Below are 21,014 nucleotides of genomic sequence, written 5' to 3'. Positions count from 1 at the left end.
GGGTCTAGGGCTGCACCAGTCTGGTCGTCATGGCAATGCTGTTTTGCATGAGAGGGTAGTCATGTGGGAACTAGAGGGTTCGTAATTTCCCCCCAGAGGCTTTCCAGTCTTAAGCAGTGCACTGTGAAGTTAATGAGAAGCCTTTGACACAAAACAAAAAGTCAGAATAATCAGATTCGCATATATCAGTAAACGGGTGAGATGTTATTTTGGGGGGAGTTACCGCAGTGCACGTGTCTTGTATCAGACCCCGATTGGTAAATGGACATGTCTTTCAAACTCCGTGCCTTCAGGCTTGCAACAGACTTTTTTGGTATGCTTATTAAAATTCATGAAAATCGAAACAACCCAGACATCATCATCAGAGGGTTTTTTTTTTTTTTAAGATTTCTATAAGATATTCAAGAGCTAAGCGGGAATGTATACAGCTGTCTTAGCAAGCCAATTACCCCTCATGATGAGTGAGCATCTTTCTGTGTGCATTAATTTCTTAAAGTCGGCTATACCGACTGCACTTGTAAAGGAGCATCCACTGCATATGCACTGTAAATGAGTTAGTTACATATTGTGAAATGTACATAAGTATATCACGTAAATTATAAATATTATTTTCAAACATGTCGATTTGAGCAGAAGAATATTGCACATCAGGGTTATTCATAAGTTGTTGACAGATCGACCACAGCAAGTATTACAGCTTTTAGGGAGAAGCTGCAACGACATAATATAAGATGTGTGTTTATAATTTAATAACATGTAGGGGGAAAACACGACAACTTTGTTCTTTTCCTGATCGTGAATCATCCTATTAATCGACGCGTGTTGATCGAGGATCTTTGAACCCATTGATCAAGTTGTTCTTAAAAACAAATACCAAAAAACAACTCTTTGGCGCCATCATGTGACGGCATTATGTTACAACACAGTTACATGTTTTATTTAAAACTAATAAAAAAAATGTTATTGAAGAATTTAAGATAATGCATGCGACAGCTAATATCGCGTTTAATAGGAAAATAAAATAAAAAGACCAAAGCCTTATTGAGTCTTATTGGATAAAAGGCGCGCATGCGTGAAAGCGGTGTTCGTTTTCGGGTATGATTGTTTTATTGTCTTCGGTAAGCCGGCGAACTCTTTTCAATTGACGCAGCAGTCGCACGACAGTCCACCTGCCGGTGCCTGTACACAAATCAAGGGCACACGCCGTCACATCAAGCTAGTGACCACATCGGCTTGGAAAGCTCCGCCGGCTGGGAGACTGCTGGCTCATCCATCGTTAGCTTTTGTCATAGTCAGACTCTATCCAGCGATAATTTGCACGTTTCATTACATTCTGTTGTGATTCGTTGGTCTTCTTTTTTCCCTCCCGGTGACCATGGCTGATCCCAAATACGCAAATTTGCCAGGAATTGTAAGTGGCTAACGCTAGCAGACAGATACTGCTAACTGGCAGTGCTATCTCCAGGCTTTGACAGCTAAGTTAGCTAACATCTCTGCCGTTTATTTCGTTGTCTGCTTTTTGTTTTCACTCACCGCGCAGCTGGCATTTACAGTTGTAATCCCGTAGTTGCTTTATTTTTCAGCTAATTCCCCGAGTTGTGCTACGGAACACCAGAAGCAAGGGTTAGGAGATAGTTGTTGTTGAATGGGCCGGGGCGTTGGCCAGGCAAGCTGTAATAACCGGGATGTCTAACTGTTCCTTATTTTGTTTATCTAATTGTTTGCACAGGCGTTTAACGAGCCGGACGTGTATGAAACCGGTGACCTTCCTGAGGATGACCAGGCTCAGTTTGAGTCGGTAAGTGGGCGCCTTTTCCCCCCAAGTTCCCTGTTCTTTAATTTTCTGCACATTCAGCTAACTAGCTAACAAGTGTTTACACGTAGGTTTATGATTGACAGTACGGAATAACAGCTTCTCACTTTTACTGTATAAATTACATGGCAAAGGGCGGATATGTCAGCGGTACTATGCATGTAAATAATCTGTCCCTGTGCCTTTCCTGTCCTTACCAACTCTGCAGGGCGAGTGAAATACTATTTGTAAGACGTGTACAAATACCCCGTTGTTGATGCTCTTGTTTAAAATATAGAGTTGAAGTAGTGAACTTTGTTCATATTTTATACAATACATACAGCTGACTTCCACACATTGTCCCTGTTATGTATGTTTCTTTTTTAAATTATTTTAATATGTTGACAGAACTAAAGCACAAGTGCATAATAAAAACAAAAATGTCAGTAGAAGCATTTTAAAATTGGATTCAGACACTTCAAGCATATCAGCAAACCAAACATTCAGGCACTGCCGTTGTCTTAGAAATCTCTTTTGCTGTCATCAATAGTGATCGAACTCTTGTGACTGCAAGAGTTCAGGCTTGTTTATCAGGACAGCTCTTGGTGAGCTGGTCTGACTTTGGTTTTAACCATGTCTGGGCTATTTTTTCAGACCAGCTGAGAGAATGCTAATTGGCATTTTCCTTCCATGTTTTCATGTTTGCTCTTCCTATTCCCTTGCCCTTGTTTTGACTCTTCCCCCACCCTCCTGGGACCCTAGTTTGTACAAGTAAGACTGGCTCAATTTTTCTCTCAGTGAGCTTAATGCTTTTTTTTAATGCATGTTTTTGTTTTTTTAAATTCCCATAGTCACTATTTCTGCCTCTAATGATTGGAATGATATGAGAAATAGATCAGCGACTCTCTTTGTGCAGTGTAATTCAACCCTTTTTGATTGTTGTGAAGTGGAAGGAATTGATTCTTTTCCTCCTATTCTTGCTGCTCTTTTAAAAATTTCTAAGGGATAATGGTGTTGGTGGTTATTCAGCAGAACTGATTTACTCTTTCATGCTTTGACAAAGCAGTGAGGGTTCAATTGTGTGCCTGTGTGAGCGTGAAGCTTTCGGCAGAATAAATGTGTTTATTTGTTCTAGGGATTTCTCTTTTTAACCTGCTGTCATGTTCTAATAATTGCTTCTTGGCTAACTCCACTGTTCTGACTAACTGGACATTTTAACGGCCTCTTTACAATGCGTGATAACTTCTTACAGGTTCATTGAGCAAAATGGATATAAAAGAAAGTCACTCACAGTCTGCAGTAGACCTTTTAAATGATCAATAATGAGACTCGTGAATGCCTATTGAGAATAGTTTGTTGTGCTTTACATAAAATAAGCAGAAATATGTCAAGTGCGCGTTCCACCTATGTTGTTCTCATGTTGTAGTAATGTAGCCAGACAAAAATGAAGCTTTGGAAATGGCTCTAGCATTGTGTGCTCCACAAAAGTGGTTTCTTAGCCATAGCTCCATAAGCTTGTTTTTGTTCTGTCACCATCCTTTTTGGTTACCTTAGGCAAAAACAATGTGGTTGTGTTGGCCACTGGTTTATACATAATTTCACCTAGGGGTGCAGCAAATTAGCATCTGTACTAATACTGACTAATGGAATGTATGCGGCATGTAACACAGATCAACATTGAGATGACTGCTTCTTTGCTGCTGTCATTATAAAATTCTTCCCTTTTTGGCAAACTACATACTAATTGTGTAGTGCCATAGCCAGCTTCCAAGAAAAATCTGTCGAATTAGGTAATCTCCAATTTGATGCTATATTTTTTTTTCTGATGAATTGATTTGCAGACTTTAGTTGAACTAAAACATTGTAAATCACACACTGTACTGGGGCTCTAACTTTGATATAGTTCACCATGTGCTTTGTTTTAGGTTAGCAGATTCATTTAGGATAAACTGCATGTGACTAACTAAGAACTTACTCCAGTTTAATGAGCTGAGGATACATGCATTTGGGGGTTTGACTTGTTTTAGACATCCTCACCCTCCATTCTGAATCATAATTAATGTTTTGAAACACCAGGCTCTTCATTACTATAAAAGGTATCACGAGGGAGAGAAACTTGGTGGTATTAAAGGACCACATTATCACGGTGAATTGGGAAAGACGGAAAGAACTCTGAGACCATCATAAACTGTCTGAGCAAAGTGTCTCCAGGGTGTTTGGCAGCTACTCTCAGAACACTGCTTTCTTTCTTATCTTTCCCCGACCTTGGCCAACTGTTCCTGTTGTGTGCATGGCATGTGATAACCACATTAATCTGTGTTGTCTCTCTCTCTCTCTCTCTCCCCCCTATTTTTTTTTCTCTCCCTCTGCTCTTCCGTTATTTTCTCTAACTCTTTGGAAACCCAAGGAGCTGGTAAGAGCCTGACTAACTCTCCTCTTCCTCCTCCTCCTCCATCATGTCATATGTGTAACTTGTCTAAGGTTTTGTCTCTTTTTATCCTGATGTTTGTGAGCCCACTCATAGCACCTTTGTGTTTGTGTCAGCACTGTTTTAATTCGACCCATTGCATGTGGTTCATCATAATTGATCACTAAAAAGTTTTGATCAAATGATCCATGGTATTTCCAATCACTAATCAAAACCTGTCATTTAGAAAAGAAAGTGTTAGTTACTTCCAGCTGTGGTTCTGCCTTTTCCATTCACTCCACATTGTTTTATCATAGTAAACCTGTAGCACATGGATGACATATTTGTTTGTAAAGATGACACTACAACCAGTCTTTGCTGAAACTATGAATGATCTTGAAATTATCTGGTTGTGTAAAAGCTGGACCAAATAATGGATGTGAAACTCTTGCAGATTCTGATGATTCATGGTTAAAATGGGTTTTAATTTCTATGGGTGTCTGGACTTGGTTGACAATAATACACATAATTCATGATCTTACCGTATGTTTTGGACCATAAGGCACACCAGATTATAAGGCGCATTAAGCGAAACAAAACTGTCAGATATGTCAAACTTTACTCAACGCATTCTTCTTCCTTACTCCACTTCCGTACCATTGACTCATTAATGTTGAATTCTCTGGCAGCTGCTCTATTCCCATGTTGTTGCAGTATGTTAATGATTAACCTCTCATTGCGGTTGATGGATTATCTCAGTTGTTCTACTGACTGAAGTTTGGTCCGTTTACAGCATCCTGCCATGCGACTGCATTTGTCCCTAACCTTCGGGAACCCTCATGTTAGCTTTTATCGAGTGGAAAAAAGTTAGCATTAGCACAACACCCATAGCTGTGTCGCTAGCAATCACGTAGCACATCATTATCTACCAGCTAGTCCAACTTCAGTAACCCTACAAAAGTCACTGCTGTTTAGTTTTCTGTCTTCATTTATCGTTAGCTTCATAGCATAATTGCCTAAGTCATTTGACTAAGTCAATGACTTAGGCACTTATGCTATGAAGCTAACGTTATGTTGGAAGTGATAGCAGAGCTGTACGTTTGAATTTTTTCAGAAATCTCTGTCAGAACATGCTATATGTTTAGGTTGAAACTAGCAAGCTAACTTCCTGCTAACGTCTAACTCCATTAAATTTAATAAATTCTGTTTTCATGGATGCCTGGATGTTAAACTTAATTGTTACACCTGATAAAGCAACAACGCTGATCAGTTTATTAAAGATTAAAGAATTTCAACAGTTTTAACTCTCAGTGATGCCGCAGTGTTCGTTTGACTGTTGTACCTGAAGCGGACACAGTTTTGGACCCAGATTTCTCCTCGAGGCTCCTGACTACAGTAGCCGTAATGCTCAGACAATCCATTAAGTGTTGCAGCTTCGTAGCTTACCAAAGTCGTACTAAAACATTTTTTGACCGATTTTTGAGCGCCGTGTACCACATAAAATCGTTTCGAGCTCAGTAAGCACAACCAGAATTCATACATAAGGCTCACTGGTTTATAAGGCGCACTGTCGATTTTTGAGAAAATTAAAGGATTTTAAGTGTGCCTTATAGTGCGGAAAATACGGTAATCATATTTTTGGGCAGTGATCAGACCAAGGTTTCCTGTCCAAATTTACCAACCTTTCAATGTATTTTAAGTGTACCTGGGGCTTTGAGTCTTTTGGCTCACTGATTCAGTATGGCTAATATAACTGTGTGAGTTTGTTGATGTTCAGCTGACTTTATTTCCTGGTTTTTCAATGGCAGGAGGAGCTTTGCAGTGACAGCGTGGAGAGGATTGTGGTCAACCCCAATGCTGCTTATGACAAGTTCAAAGACAAGCATGTCAGCACCAAGGGACTTGGTCAGTTTCTCACTTTTAATTTAATAACGACGTATTAAGTTGAATAACAAAATATGTGGTGGTATACCACATCATTGCATTAGGTCACATGTTTCTTTATTACATTTTACATCCACTGTGTCTGTCAAATGCACCAATTTACTCCTGAGTTGAGTTACAAATTACAACATCCATGTGTTTTAAGAAAGTATTTATCCTTTATTAAAATGAAATTATATATTTGTGGCTGGTATTAAAAATGTACAGACTTGACTGGAAATTAGTGAATTATCGTGTCACATTTGTAGACAAAAAACAAAGTGTTACTTTAGTCTGTTGCTAACATATCTATCTCGTTAAGGTACAGAATGAAGAAGAGCTGCTTTGGCTTCAGTTAGTTAAGAGATTATTAATTGGTTCATTGAATTAAAGCCTATAAAGTTAACATATTGCTAAAATTGGCAAAAGTAATAAAAAAAGAAAAGTAAATGACACACATTCCTTTGCTTTGTCATTTATTCTCAGTGCTTCTTTGGCTGCCCTGTCTTTAAAATTTTCATCTGCTGTCATTTGTATTTAATTGTTGTATAAGATAAATTTCTTCTTTAGTGTAAAGAAAACAAACATCAATAAATACATGTAAAACAAATTAAAATATTTTATTCCTTCAGTTTGTGCTATAACAAATAGATTTGCATTCTTAGAAACATCAGTTTCAGCTTTTAATGTCGTGTTTGTCACTTTCTCTCTCAACACATTTGTCCTTTCTTTTTCCAGACTTTTCAGACAGAATCAGTAAAAGCAGAAGAGTTGGCTATGAGTCAGGAGAATTTGAGATTGTGAGTATATTCTGTTCAGCAGAAGAACATTACTTTGTTCTCACAAAAAGACTTTTTATTTTGTTCACTCTTGTGTTTGTCATTTCTGATAAAAGTCAGAGAGCATGTGATGCTAGTGGTGTGATCATTTCTCTCAGCTCTTTTGTATATTGAGTAATATTCATTCAGTTTCTCTGCTCTGTGGCTTAGCTTGGAGAGGGCTGTGGAGTGAAGGAGACGCCTCAGCAGAAGTATCAGCGCCTAGTGAATGAGATCCAGGAACTCACGCAGGAGGTGGACACCATCCAGGTAACCTGCAAGCAACAGACGTGTACACACGTCCAAAAGAGCGTGTGAGGGATGATCATTCTTCTACCTGTATTTTAATGTTAGTAGCCTTCCTCCACATTGCTCATAGATCATTTAGTATTGCATTTATTGAAGGGAAGATCAACCATTGAGTTGGAACAATTTCAGCAAATCTAATCCAAAGCCTAATCTGATGAATACCTGAGTGTTAGTGAGAAGAGGGTTCATCTTAAAATGGCATAGCAGGTTGGCTAAACTGGCTGGTGCCACCAAGGCAAAGACTAGTGAGCTTCCTGAAAGCCTGCCTCAGGTATGCTTTTATCAACACCTGACTAGGTGTGGCCAATTAGCACCAGCTGAACACACTGAGGAGATTAGGGGCTGCAGAGGGGCGTAACAATGCACTAAAGCTAAAGCACACTGTGAAAATTTGCTAGATTACAACCAACAATGTTGATTAACAAAGTTTCCTTCCTGTCATCGTGCAAGAAATGGCTCACCCTCAAATTTAAATTTTATTTGTCGCACACACAACCATACATATTCATACATAAGGCACACGGGATTATAAGGGGCACTGTCGATTTTCAGAAAAATCAAAGGTTTGATTTTAAGTGTGCCGTATTTTCCAAACAACACGGTAATAACGACGGCCCGCTAGCATGCTCTACCAAAAATAGTGCTTTGTTGTGTATCTGACGGACGAAAGCTAAACCAGTTCCACACCAGTGAAGTTGCAGCATTTCTACAAACCAGTTCTGGTTCATCTGTTTCATTTAACGATCCACTTTCGCTCTACTCATTCTGCGTCGCCGCCATGTGTATATGTAAACATAGGCACTGCGCATGCGCGTTTTACCCATATTCTATCGCAATATGTCATTTTCCTATCGTTGCCCAAAATTACACCGGTATTACCGGTATGATATAGCCCAGCCCTAGTCCATCATAATCTTCCTAGCTTTGGTCTTGCACCGCTTGGTGTAGATGGACAGCAGGTCAGGAAGCTCTGATCGAATGATGCGTTCGGCTGAGCGCACCACTCTTTGCAGATCTTGTCTGTCCTGCTTGGTGCTGTTCCCAAACTAGGTGCAGATGTTTCCCATCAAGACGCTCTCGATGGTGCAGGAGTAAAAGTTCTTGAGCACCCTCAGCAGCAGGTGGAAGTCTCTAAGTCTTCTGAGGAAGAAGAGACACTGGTGGGCTTTCTTAACCAGAGTGTTAATGTGGCAGGACCATGACAGGTCCTGAGTGATGTGGACACCCAGATACCGTAAACTATCCACTCTCTCCACTGGCGTGCCACTGATGTTGAGGGGCTTATAATTCCTCGCCTGCTTTGTAGTGAAGTCCACGATCAGCTCCTTAGTCTTGCTGACATTTAGGAGGGGGTTAATTTCCTGTCACCAGGTCTCCAGGTTCATAATCTCCTCCAGGTAGGCCTTCTCGATGTTGTCAGAGATCAGGCCCACAACAACAGTGTCGTCAGCAAACTTGACAATGGAGACAGACAGGGGAGGCGGCGTGTGTTTAATGGTGAACAACAACTGGTGCAACAGTGCGAACGTTGTTCCTCTCACACGCTCCTGCACACCAAATCTGGAACTACTGTCCATCATGTGTCGTCCTTTTTATCTACCTCGGGAATTTACATCGGTCATTGTAAGTGCCGTTTATATTCCACCACAAGCGGACACGGTCACCGCCTTATGCGAGCTGCATGAGGCACTCACACAGCACCAGACACAACACCGGGACGCTGCGCTTATTGTGACGGGGGACTTTAATAGCGCCAACCTCAAACGCGCAGCGCCGAACTTTTATCAACACATCACCTGCCCCACCAGGGGTGAAAGGACACTGGACCACTGCTACACTACGGTCAAGGACGGCTACAAGGCACAATCCCACCCTCCGTTTGGCAAATCTGATCACGCCGCCATCTTCCTCATGCCAAAATATAAACAAAGGCTGAAACAGGAAGTTCCGGTTCAGAGGAAGGTCACGCGCTGGACGGATCAATCGGTGGCCGCGTTACATGACGCACTCGATGACGCAGACTGGGGCATGTTCAGAAACAGCTCCGACGATGACGTCAACGTGTTTACGGAAGCGGTTGTGGGATTCATCGGGAAACTAGCGGATGATACCGTGGAGACAAAGACTATCACAACGTTTCCCAACCAGAAGCCGTGGGTGGATAAAACCATCCGCAACGCTCTGAGATCCCGCACCGCTGCCTACAACACGGGACTCACAACGGAGGACATGGACCCGTACAAAGCCGCGTCATATAACGTGCGGAGGGCGGTGAAAGAGGCGAAGCAGCGCTACGGGAGGAAACTAGAGTCACAACTCCAACAGAGTGACTCTAGGAGCCTGTGGCGGGGACTAAGGACAATAACGGACTATAAAGCACCAACAACCGGTATGACGAACGCGGCCGTGACTCTGGCAGACGAGCTGAACACTTTCTATGCTCGCTTCGAGGCTGCAGCTAAGGTCAAATTCAAATTCAAATTTTATTTGTCACGTACACAGTCATACACAGTACGATATGTAGTGAAATGCTTGGACAACTGCTCGTGACCTAAAGAGAACAAAAAAGGAAAGGCTATGAATAAGATAGGAAATAAATATGAAAAATTAAAAAGGGTAAATTTAACTAGGAAGGAATAAAATATAAATTAAGGTTAAAAATGAAATAACTGTACAACACAAATTAGAATGAAGGGTAAATTTAACTGGGAAGAATAAGATAAAGATAAATATATAAATTAAAGTTGAAAATAAAATAACTGTACAACAAAATACACAATACACAATATAGAACTATATAAGAATGTATGAAGAAATATAAATAAATATATACACAATAACAGCAGCTGTACAAGTATTAACCGGAAATGAAGAATATAGTGACCAGTGTTGTGCAAAAAAACAATGTGTGCAAAAACAATGTCCAGAAAGTCCAGTGTGTGTGTAAGAACCATATGTGTGGGTCAGTACTGTGTGGTGGTGTGATTGAGAGACCGTATCGCCTGCGGGAAGAAGCTCCTCCTCAGTCTCTCTGTGTTGGTCTTCAGGGAGCGGAATCGCTTTCCTGACCTCAGCAGAGAGAACAGTCTGTTGTTGGGATGGCTGAGGTCCTTCACGATCTTCCTGGCCTTGGTCCAGCACCGCCTGCTGTAGATTGAGTGCAGGTCAGGGAGCTCGGAGCGGATGGTGCGCTCAGCTGACCGCACAACCCTCTGTAGAGCTCGTCTGTCCTGCATGGTGCTGTTCCCGAACCAGGTTAAGATGTTTCCTGCCAGGATGCTCTCTATGGTGCAGGAGTAAAAGTTCCTGAGCACCTTGGAGGGCAGTTGGAAGTCTCTCAAGCGTCTGAGGTGGTAGAGACGCTGTCGGGCCTTTTTCACCACGGTGTTGATGTGACAGGACCATGACAGGTCCTGCGTGATGTGAACTCCGAGGTATTTGAAGCTGTCCACTCTCTCCACTGGGCACTCGTTGATGACGGGGGTCTGGTAGTTCCTCTCCTGCTTAGTGCTGAAGTCCACTATCAGCTCCTTTGTCTTACTGACGTTTAGAAGGAGGTTGTTCCTCTGGTCTCCAACAATGCTAGTGTTAGCGGCGCTAACGGCTGCAGACAGGAAGATACTGCCAGCACCGGAAACGTGCTCGTCATCTCCGAGCATGAAGTAAGGAGAGCCTTCAAAAGAGTGAACACCAGAGAGCAGCAGGACCAGACGGCATCCCAGGTCGTATCCTAAGAGACTGCGCATACCAGCTAGCTCCTGTGTTCACTGAGATATTCAACATCTCTTTATCTCAGTCGGTGATCCCCACATGCTTCAAAGAGTCCATCATTGTTCCTGTCCCGAAGAAACCCCACCCTGCTTCTCTCAATGACTATCGCCCTGTAGCCCTCACCTCAGTAGTGATGAAGTGCTTTGAACGCCTGGTCAGAGACTTCATCATTTCTTCACTACCAGACACACTGGACCCACTACAGTTCGCTTACCGTCCAAATCGTTCCACAGACGATGCCATCTCTCATCTCCTCCACACATCACTCACTCATTTGGACACTAGAAGGGGGAATTATGTTAAAATGCTCTTCATAGACTACAGCTCTGCATTTAACACCATAATTCCCTCCACACTCACCACCAAGCTGGAGCATCTGGGACTCAGCTCATCTATGTGTCAGTGGATCTCCAACTTCCTAACTGGCAGACCACAGGCAGTAAGGATGGGCGGACATGTCTCAGCCTCCACCACTCTCAGCACTGGAGCCCCCCAGGGGTGTGTTCTGAGCCCCCTGCTGTACTCTTTGTACACATATGACTGTGTGGCCACTACCAGCTCCACCACCATCATCAAGTTTGCTGACGACACCGTCGTGGTGGGCCTGATCTCTGATAACAACGAGACGGCCTACCTGAAGGAGATTAGGAATCTGGAGAACTGGTGCCAGAGGAACAACCTCCTTCTAAACGTCAGTAAGACAAATGAGCTGATAGTGGACTTCAGCACTAAGCAGGAGAGGAACTACCAGACCCCCGTCATCAACGAGTGCCCAGTGGAGAGAGTGGACAGCTTCAAATACCTCGGAGTTCACATCACGCAGGACCTGTCATGGTCCTGTCACATCAACACCGTGGTGAAAAAGGCCCGACAGCGTCTCTACCACCTCAGACGCTTGAGAGACTTCCAACTGCCCTCCAAGGTGCTCAGGAACTTTTACTCGTGCACCATAGAGAGCATCCTGGCGGGAAACATCTTAACCTGGTTCGGGAACAGCACCATGCAGGACAGACGAGCTCTACAGAGGGTTGTGCGGTCAGCTGAGCGCACCATCCGCTCCGAGCTCCCTGACCTGCACTCAATCTACAGCAGGCGGTGCTGGACCAAGGCCAGGAAGATCGTGAAGGACCTCAGCCATCCCAACAACAGACTGTTCTCTCTGTTGAGGTCAGGAAAGCGATTCCGCTCCCTGAAGACCAACACAGAGAGACTGAGGAGGAGCTTCTTCCCGCAGGCGATACGGTCTCTCAATCACACCACCACACAGTACTGACCCACACATATGGTTCTTACACACACACTGGACTTTCTGGACATTGTTTTTGCACACATTGTTTTTTTGCACAACACTGGTCACTACATTCTTCATTTCCGGTTAATACTTGTACAGCTGCTGTTATTGTGTATATATTTATTTATATTTATATTTCTTCATACATTCTTATATAGTTCTATATTGTGTATTTTGTTGTACAGTTATTTTATTTTCAACTTTAATTTATATATTTTATCTTATTCCTTCCCAGTTAATTTACCCTTCATTCTAATTTGTGTTGTACAGTTATTTCATTTTTAACCTTAATTTATATTTTATTCCTTCCTAGTTAAATTTACCCTTTTTAATTTTTCATATTTATTTCCTATCTTATTCATAGCCTTTCCTTTTTTGTTCTCTTTAGGTCACGAGCAGTTGTCCAAGCATTTCACTACATATCGTACTGTGTATGACTGTGTACGTGACAAATAAAATTTGAATTTGAATTTGAATTTGACAACTGTTCATGCTCATTGCAGTAAATGTTTCTGTATTGTTCACATTAAGTTTTATTTGCAATTCTGTATTTTTGATTGGTTAGCGAGCAATATGGTCTAGAAGTAGATCCATATGCCTTTATTTACAAAAGCTAATCCAAAAATATTATATGATCAAATAATAATGCAAAAATATTAGTGTTTGATACTGCACTACACACAGATTGTATTACCTGGCATCAAAGATGTATGTGTCTCTCTGCGTCCAGGCTGCCACAAAGGAAAGTAATGCAGAGGAGCGCCTCACTCCAGTGGTGCTGGCCCAGCAGGCAGCCCAGCTCAAACAGCAGCTGGTTTCAGCCCATCTCGACTCACTGCTTGGACCACAGGCACACATCAACCTGGCTGACCCAGATGGCGCACTGGCCAGGTGAGTTGGCTGGAGTTAACAAGACAATGAAGCACAAACGAGGGCAAGCACCTGGAACCTGAAACTTAACACCACAGTCTGTTAGATCGTGCCAGCACTGATCTGAGAAACTGAAATGCTTGGGAAGAAAGATGGTGCTCTGGAGAAATGGAGAGAATAAGAGTGATTGATATGGGAATTGGATTTTCCAAGCTTTAACCAGATATAATGAGATGGAGTAGTAAGGAAATAAGATTAATTGTACACATAAATGTTGCTGATCTCAAAGGGCATAGCTACCAGGAGCACAACACAACTAAGTGACAGATGATTGAGGGAGGGAAATTAACTAAAAGAACACAGAAATCTTTGAAAAATGCCAGCGCCCAACTGAGCATAAGCAAAGGAAGCCGTGGGCTTAAAAGGGGAAAACACAAATGAGAGAAAGTGAGGAAAACACCTTCACAAACCTTCACTTGCAGTTAATAACACTGACTTAAAGGATTGAGAGGGAGGGAGGACCACACTCATGGCAGCACATGGGGTTGGTAACAATGGTGAACATATTATCCCTTTGTGTCTTTCTTCCCTTCTCATAGGCGTCTGCTCACCCAGCTGGAAGCCGCTAAGGGCAGCCGTGGCAGCTCTGCAGGAGACTGCAAGCCGACAGCATTAACTAAGGGCCCAGATGGAGTGGTACTCTACGAGTTACACAGCAGACCAGAGCAGGAGAAATTTAATGAGTCTGCCAAGGTAAAGAGGAAAGAGAGGTGGATAAATGTCTGTGATGAATGCACACATAAAATGAGGCTGTATGGTCTCCTCGGCCTGCTTTGTTTCTGTTCTTCTGAGTGGAATGTCAGAATACTAGATGGCAATAAGCAGGACAAAAGGAGGAAGGCATACATGTGGGTGTTTGTGTGTCTCTTGTGGGATGCTTGTTGTCACTGCCAGCCATGTGTTGCCCTGTTCCGTCTCTGTAGATGGCGGAAGTGGAGAAGCGTCTAGCTGAGCTGGAGATGGCTGTTGGCTCAGGATCAGACAAGCAGGTACACACACAGTCCCGCTGTCTCTCTCTCTCTCTCTCAAACACACACACACATTGTCTTCATGGGTCTTTGCTCTCATTCGCACTAATTCTGTGTGCCTGTCTCTATGTCACACTCACAACAGAATTTTCTTGCTTCTGTTTTCAAGTAAAATAAAAAATAAAATATTCCACTTGATTTATGTAAATTCAAGCGGTGGCTTTGTTGTTTCTTGTTAAAATGCATTTTTCCCTCTTCACATTTACTTTATAGGGACCTCTGAGTGCTGGTGCTCAAGGAACCAGTTTGATGGTAAGAACACACTGTGGAGTTTGTCTCTCTATTCAAAACTCTGGGTATCTGATGTGCAGCCAGAGAACTGGGTCATACTTCAAAGGTGACATCAGTTCCTTCAAGTTTGTTTATTGCTGCTGTGCCAGTAGGAGGAACAAAAACCTAAAGTTTTGTGCTTGATCTTATATATAAACTTGTCCTCCTTTGTATCAGGACACCATAGAGCTCCTGCAGGCAAGGGTCAGTGCTCTGGACTCTGCTACTCTGGATCAAGTGGAGGCAAGACTGCAGGTGATTACTCCCCGTACAGCATTACAGCACAGTGTTAGGAGGAGGCAGCCTTTCCATATGAAGTGACAAGACAGTTGCATCTTGATTACATTCGTACATCAGTTTTTTTTCCTAGATGCATTTTGGTTTGAAAGGGGTAGTGGGTTTTGGTTTTTGTATATATTTTGCTCTCTTTTGAGTTTCATCCATTGCGTTTAGTACAGAAGCAGGCCTGGATGTGTCAGTTGGAGGGGCATCTGGACTGTAGCTTTTGTATCTAACAAAAACTAAAAAACATTTTGCTTTTCTGCAAGAACTCATCCCATTTCTCTATAGCAGTTATTCACAAAATCAAGAGCGCTGCAGCCCACTTAAAAACTATAAAATCCAACCGGAATTTAAATTTGTCTTAAATCTTCAGTCTAATCAAAATATAGCAGAAAATTATGTATTTCTTTGAAAATTGTATTTAAAAAAAAATAGCAACAAATGGTTGGCTTTAAATTCCTAATGCTAATCCGGTCATATGCATATTGTTAAGGCCAGTGTAGCCCACCTGCCACTGGGACACAAACTTCAATACAAGAGCATTCAGTTTTTGCCCAGAATAAAGAGTAATATCACAAACTAACCACCACCTAGCACCAGTTTTCATTCAGTTTTTATGTAATTAAATTAATATAAATATGTAACTGTACATACTTGTAAGTAATTTCAAACTGCGGCCCAGCTGCAGTTCCTTTGTGGCCCAAAAAGTCACTCTGAGGATGTCTTTAGGTCACTGCTTGCTTTTTAAGAACAACATATACCTGAAACCTAAGGAGAACGTTCAGAATGGAGGGTATTACACAAAGCTTAGGTCGGTCCAGCTTTGAGTCGGTGCTTTTATAGTTTGTGCCTTAATGTTTGGCTACTTTGTTGCTCAGCTGATAAATATCTTTAGTTTTAAAATATGCCACAGTGACCATGATGTTGGGTTACTTGTGACATAGTTTGCAGTGAAACACTAGTTGCCCCTGAGTGGTACCTCTTGCAAAATTAGAATAGATTACCGTATACGTATAATGTGTTTTTTCTCTCCTGCAGAGTGTCCTCGGGAAGATGAATGAGATTGCTAAACACAAGGCAGCGATTGAAGACGCTGAAACACAAAACAAGGTTAGTGACCCCTGACCACCTTCAGTATCGAATAAAGGCTGTAATAATTGCAGATCTGTTTCTTTACAACTTCCAGGCTCAAACTGACCGCATGTGATTTGTCTACTTTGAGGCTGTTTCAGTAAATGTTTCTTCTGGACAGACATTTGCAATCATTAGAGCTGAAATGTTTTCATCAGTGTTAAGGTTCTCGTTCCAATAAGTGTATATTTACAAAAGTCTGGTAACAAGTGGGAAGAATATTGTTTATACAATTTCAGCTTAATGCTGATATTTCAAACTGCCCACATTCATAGCCAAACATTCATAAGAGCCAAACCAAAGTGTAATTGAATAGTTTGTTTTTAGTTTGTTCTTTCTAAATAATGAATCGATTCAGGATCTGACTAACAGATTTCATGCATTCACGTGTTGTATATGTAGTTGACCAGCAGAGGGCAGGCTATGCTAATTATATAATTTCTATGAATAACGGTATAAATGGTTGTTTTGTGTTAGGTATATTGGTGTTTTAGAAAAATATTGTATTTGACCATCTGACAGCTTCTATAAAAATCATTAAATGTGTTTTGGGTTTTTTTTTATCTGCCAGGTGTCAAAGTTGTATGATGTGGTGCAGAAGTGGGATGCCATGTCCACTTCCATACCTCAGGTGGTGCAGAGGCTCGTTGCTGTGAAGGAGCTCCATGAGCAAGGTAACACGCAGGAACTGAAACTGCTCCGTCCATTCACACAAAACCATGAAATGCAGAAGGTGCTGAGGTGTTTCAGGGGTGTAGGAGCTTATTAAAACTCTAACATTAGATGAATGTACTTGGTTAGTGTGTGCCAGTAATTGGCCAATATTGTAATAATGTTGCTCTTGGGGCAAATTTCCCCCCGGTAAGGATCACAATGGAAACATGGATAATTTATGTGCTCTTCCTTTATGTAAGGGGAGACGAACCTTGAAATGACACCCATGAGAGTTCAAGGAGAGAATGTATGTAGGTTAGCGGGGATGGGATGTGGCGTTAAAGGCTGAAAATATGTTGGGTGTTGCCACAGAACATAACAGGGTGTGAACCCAGATCATGTTCCAGGCAGCATATGTGTTGGAGAGTAACATTTGCATCCACTGTGGAAACGTCTGAGAGCGAGACATAAGATGAAACTAAGGGAAAACGGGATTCAAATAGATAATGGAATTAGCCTAAACCGTGCCGTTCTATTATAACAAAGGGCAAAAAATCACTGAGAGGGGAGACTCAAAATGGTAACGGAATTAAACTAAATCTTGCAATACTGCTAAACACCCCCTTGGGGTAACAGAGATGCATGATATTATATATATCACATTATCATCTTTTTATTATTTAGCACATGAAAGCGGAACCTTGGCATTAATAGATTATATTGATAATTCAGTTCTGAGAGCTGAAGGAGGTCATTTATCATCCAGCCTCTCTCTGCACCGATCTGTCACACATTGCAGCTTCTTTGCTCGACAGAGCTTAGCTGCACCTTTTTTCTTCTGATCTTTCTTTACCAATAAAGGAAAACTTGAAAAAGAAAATACTTAGTTTAATCTTTCAAGCTGCCGTTCATCACTGTTAGATTAGGTTTGCATCAATTCCTTTGCCCTTCTCCTTCAGCTGACAACAAAGACATTTCATTTTTTAGCAGATGTTTTGAATTTAAGGATTACTTACTTCCTGTCCTTTATCTAATTCTCCCTTTTCACTTCAACCCTCTATCTCACAGCCATGCAGTTTGGCCAGCTGCTGACACACCTGGATACCACTCAGCAGATGATCAACAACTCCCTGAAGGACAATAATACCCTGCTAACACAGGTGAGAAGTTCATAGACCTGTTGAACAATTGTAGCAACATAAATAATTTCTAAGCGCTGCAGGGAGAGTAGAACTCAGCAGTTTTATCCACTTAAACGGTCAGCTTGAATGAGCCACTGCAGCCATGGTAAACTTGGCACTGGCCAGCAGAAATGTGTCACAGTTCGATATAAAAAGACGCCAGCAGTTATACAGTTGCTGTCGTTTTATAGAAACGAACGTTTCTGCAGTAATTGGTAGAAACTTTGTGAACCACTTTTTCACAATAGCAGATGAAAATGTTAGATTTGGTGTGAAAGAAAAACTTGACATGTTCAAACACTTGGCCGTAACCTCTTTGTATTTGTAGTGAATGAGTGGAAAAAGTGTCCTCTAATACCCTTCAGAGTGCACAGCCGAGGCAGCTTTTCACAGCTAGAAGTAACAATCTAACAAACTACAGCTTCCCATTACGAGGACAGAAGCTCTGTAAAGCCTCTCAGGCAATAATCAGTCTGTGCTTTCACAGTTCAAGGCTTCTGGCAGGAGGGACCAACCAGTGCCTCAATCCAGTAAAATGTATTTTGTTTTTCTTTACAATGTTTTGGTGTCACAGAGGCTAGTTAAGTCTGACATTTCAGTTTCTTATCAACACTGAAATGTTTGTTTTTGGTTTTTGTGTAGCCTTCTGAAACAATATTGTCTAATAATAATTGTCATCAGTGAAGGTTGGGCGATCGGACGAATATATCGACCAATCGACGATAGGCTGAGTCTTTCACCGATCATTTTTACAAGAGCAATGTTATGTATTTATTTGCCCATGAGTGAGTTTGCTAATAATGTTGGTTGAAGTTAAGAGAAGCAGTCAATAGAAGAAATAATAGCAGTGTTTTAACAGCTCCCTCTTCCAGCTGCAAACAAATGCAGAGATTCATTTACTCAAACTCATAACAGAAAGAAAGATGGTAGCCCATGTTCAGAAAAAACAAAAACATTTTATTTAGATTAAAAAAAAAAAAAAACAACCCAAAACGGTGGGGAGGGAAACAAAGAGAAACTGTCTTCTTTTTTTTCCACTCTAACCGTGTTTACAGGCCGTTCCAGTGTTTGTCTTACACACTAAACCAAGCAACAAATCCAAAATTAAACAAAAAGTAAGTTAAAAATCAAAATGTCTCTTCCAGCGAACACATATAAATAAATGACTAATCCAAAAAGTAGCTATATTAATTCTGAACCAAACAAGAAAAGAATGTAAAATATTACATTGCTCCGCCCATCAAAAAGTCACCTGCGTGAATATATCATGTATCGTCTATTGGAAAATTTTTACATATCGCCCAACCTTATCATCAGTAGCACTTTTCCTACATGACTCAGGTATATGAATGTTTAACAGGGCTGCACCTGATTGGTATTTTGTTTGAATTATGGCAAAGGTTTCCATATTTAAGCACCTTCATTTCTTTTCTCTTACCGATTATTTAGCTTTTTCCTTACATCCTCTCTCCCCGTCCCATCAGTCTCTCGCACGCACTTCTGGAGTTAGCATTCTCTCTAATTCTTCTTCTTTTTTTACCAGGTTCAGCAAACGATGAAGGAAAATCTTGTGGCTATAGAGGAGAACTTTGCTGCACTAGACCAGAGGATGAAGAAGCTTTCAAAATAAACGGTGGCAGAGTTTTAGAGACCGGGTTGTTTTTATAATTATTAGATTAGAAAATTCTACCATTCCTTTTGGACCTTCATGCGATTTTTGGTAAAATGAAATGGATGAAAAGAAAAACGGTGTAAAGCGGTGTAGAAATAAAGATCTATTGTCCTAAGTTGTTGTAGCTGAAGCACGTATGTGCGAGCATCAGGGCCGTGTCACCGAAGGACAGCTTGTAAATATGCCTGTGTACCTTATTGTTTCTTCACGCTCAGTCGCTTGTAACTATATTATTATGACTGAGACAGCAGACACCACAGACAAACTTTTAATCTGCTTTGTCATTGCCTACAAGTTCACTGTATTGTTCATCTGTGGTCATGGAAACTGATCAATAAAACAAAGTGCTGTAAGGCCCGCCTCCTTTCATTCCTTTTATTTTTTAAACATGTAATTATTGACCTAGCTTCCTGTCTGAAAAACTAAGTTTTGTGAAATACTGATGATCAAATGTTTTCCACCCTTTAAACAAAAAGATCCTGGTCATCAGTAATTAGCTGTTGGTGTTATGCTTTTAATAAGAAGCTGTAGGAGACTCACAGATGGCTAATTGAATTCTAAACTGACCTGTCAAAATAAAGTCTTCATTTGTGGTTGTGCTCAATATGTATGACCACTGGGTGGCAGCATAGCATCAAGCCCAAACAGAATCCTAGGACGAGGCCAAATAAACCCATAAAAGCAGATTAGTCACCCACTTTGACATATTTGTTTCTAATTAAGCTTCCCATATTTTATTACACATACCCCAACTCTGATTTTTAGGTCTAGACTCTAAATCCACCCTCATTCTGTGGCCTGTAACTCTGTTTGTCTCCTGCTTTTCTCTGTTTGTTGTTGTCGTCAGCATGTCTCTGCTTGCTGCTTCTAATTTTCATATAAGTATGTATGTATAAATGTACATGCTTTGTACAGCACCGAAAGCTGTGTAAATGGGATTTATAGAAATACATTCTACTTGCTCACGTTTACTTTCTAATTTTGTAAATCGTAACTTGATATTTTTAACTAGTTGGGGTTAAGTTGGTGGGGAAAAAAAGGAAAAAAAACTTAAGAGTTATTTAACACAAAACCGTGTTTCATTACAAATCGTTATGTTATTTGACCTTTACTTCATGTCCCTCCCTGTCTCTCATAGCATTCTGCTTGTCATAACAGGGCAGTATTACAAAACTTCACAGGACAGTTATTTTAAAAAAAATTAAAAGGTTAAGTATTGTAGAAACTGTTGCACTAGAATAAAGGCAAACAGCAAAGTTAAAGCAGGAACAGAAAGCACCCAGTCGAGTAGAAACCTAAATGTAAAAGGATTATTTCTGTACGCTGCCTTTTGACAAGTAAAAACAGGAGCCACTAAATGAATTTAAGGTCCGTCTCAAATCCATCTAGTAGTTGTGCGTGTGTAAAAAGCATTTATTAAAAAAGCTGGCTCCTGTCTGAAGTCAAGTGATGGGATTAGTGACAAAGGCCGACAGATAGCATACAGCAGGGCGAGGATCAGGTGCTTGTGGTGAGTCATTCAGATACATCAGCCCCTGCGAGTTAGGTAACAGCG

At 41.2% G+C, this 21,014-nt stretch overlaps 1 protein-coding gene across 1 annotated transcript; it reads left to right on the top strand.

Moving 5' to 3' along the window:
- The first annotated feature begins 1,102 nt into the window (after positions 1-1,102).
- On the top strand, positions 1,103-19,812 carry dctn2 (dynactin 2 (p50)). The gene is made up of 14 exons (XM_004547695.3): positions 1,103-1,411; positions 1,730-1,798; positions 6,008-6,104; positions 6,861-6,922; positions 7,112-7,210; positions 13,042-13,202; positions 13,781-13,934; positions 14,165-14,230; positions 14,483-14,521; positions 14,717-14,794; positions 15,860-15,931; positions 16,524-16,626; positions 17,675-17,766; positions 19,331-19,812. The coding sequence occupies exons 1-14, from the start codon at positions 1,376-1,378 to the stop codon at positions 19,415-19,417; spliced, it is 1,215 nt and encodes a 404-aa protein (XP_004547752.3). The 5' UTR covers positions 1,103-1,375; the 3' UTR covers positions 19,418-19,812.
- Positions 19,813-21,014: the final 1,202 nt, after the last annotated feature.

Source organism: Maylandia zebra, linkage group LG5 (assembly GCF_041146795.1).
Source record: "Maylandia zebra isolate NMK-2024a linkage group LG5, Mzebra_GT3a, whole genome shotgun sequence".
Classification (NCBI taxonomy): Eukaryota; Metazoa; Chordata; class Actinopteri; order Cichliformes; family Cichlidae; genus Maylandia; species Maylandia zebra.
The sequence above is the reverse complement of the archived record's forward strand: the minus strand, read 5'-3'. Positions and strand labels throughout refer to the sequence as shown.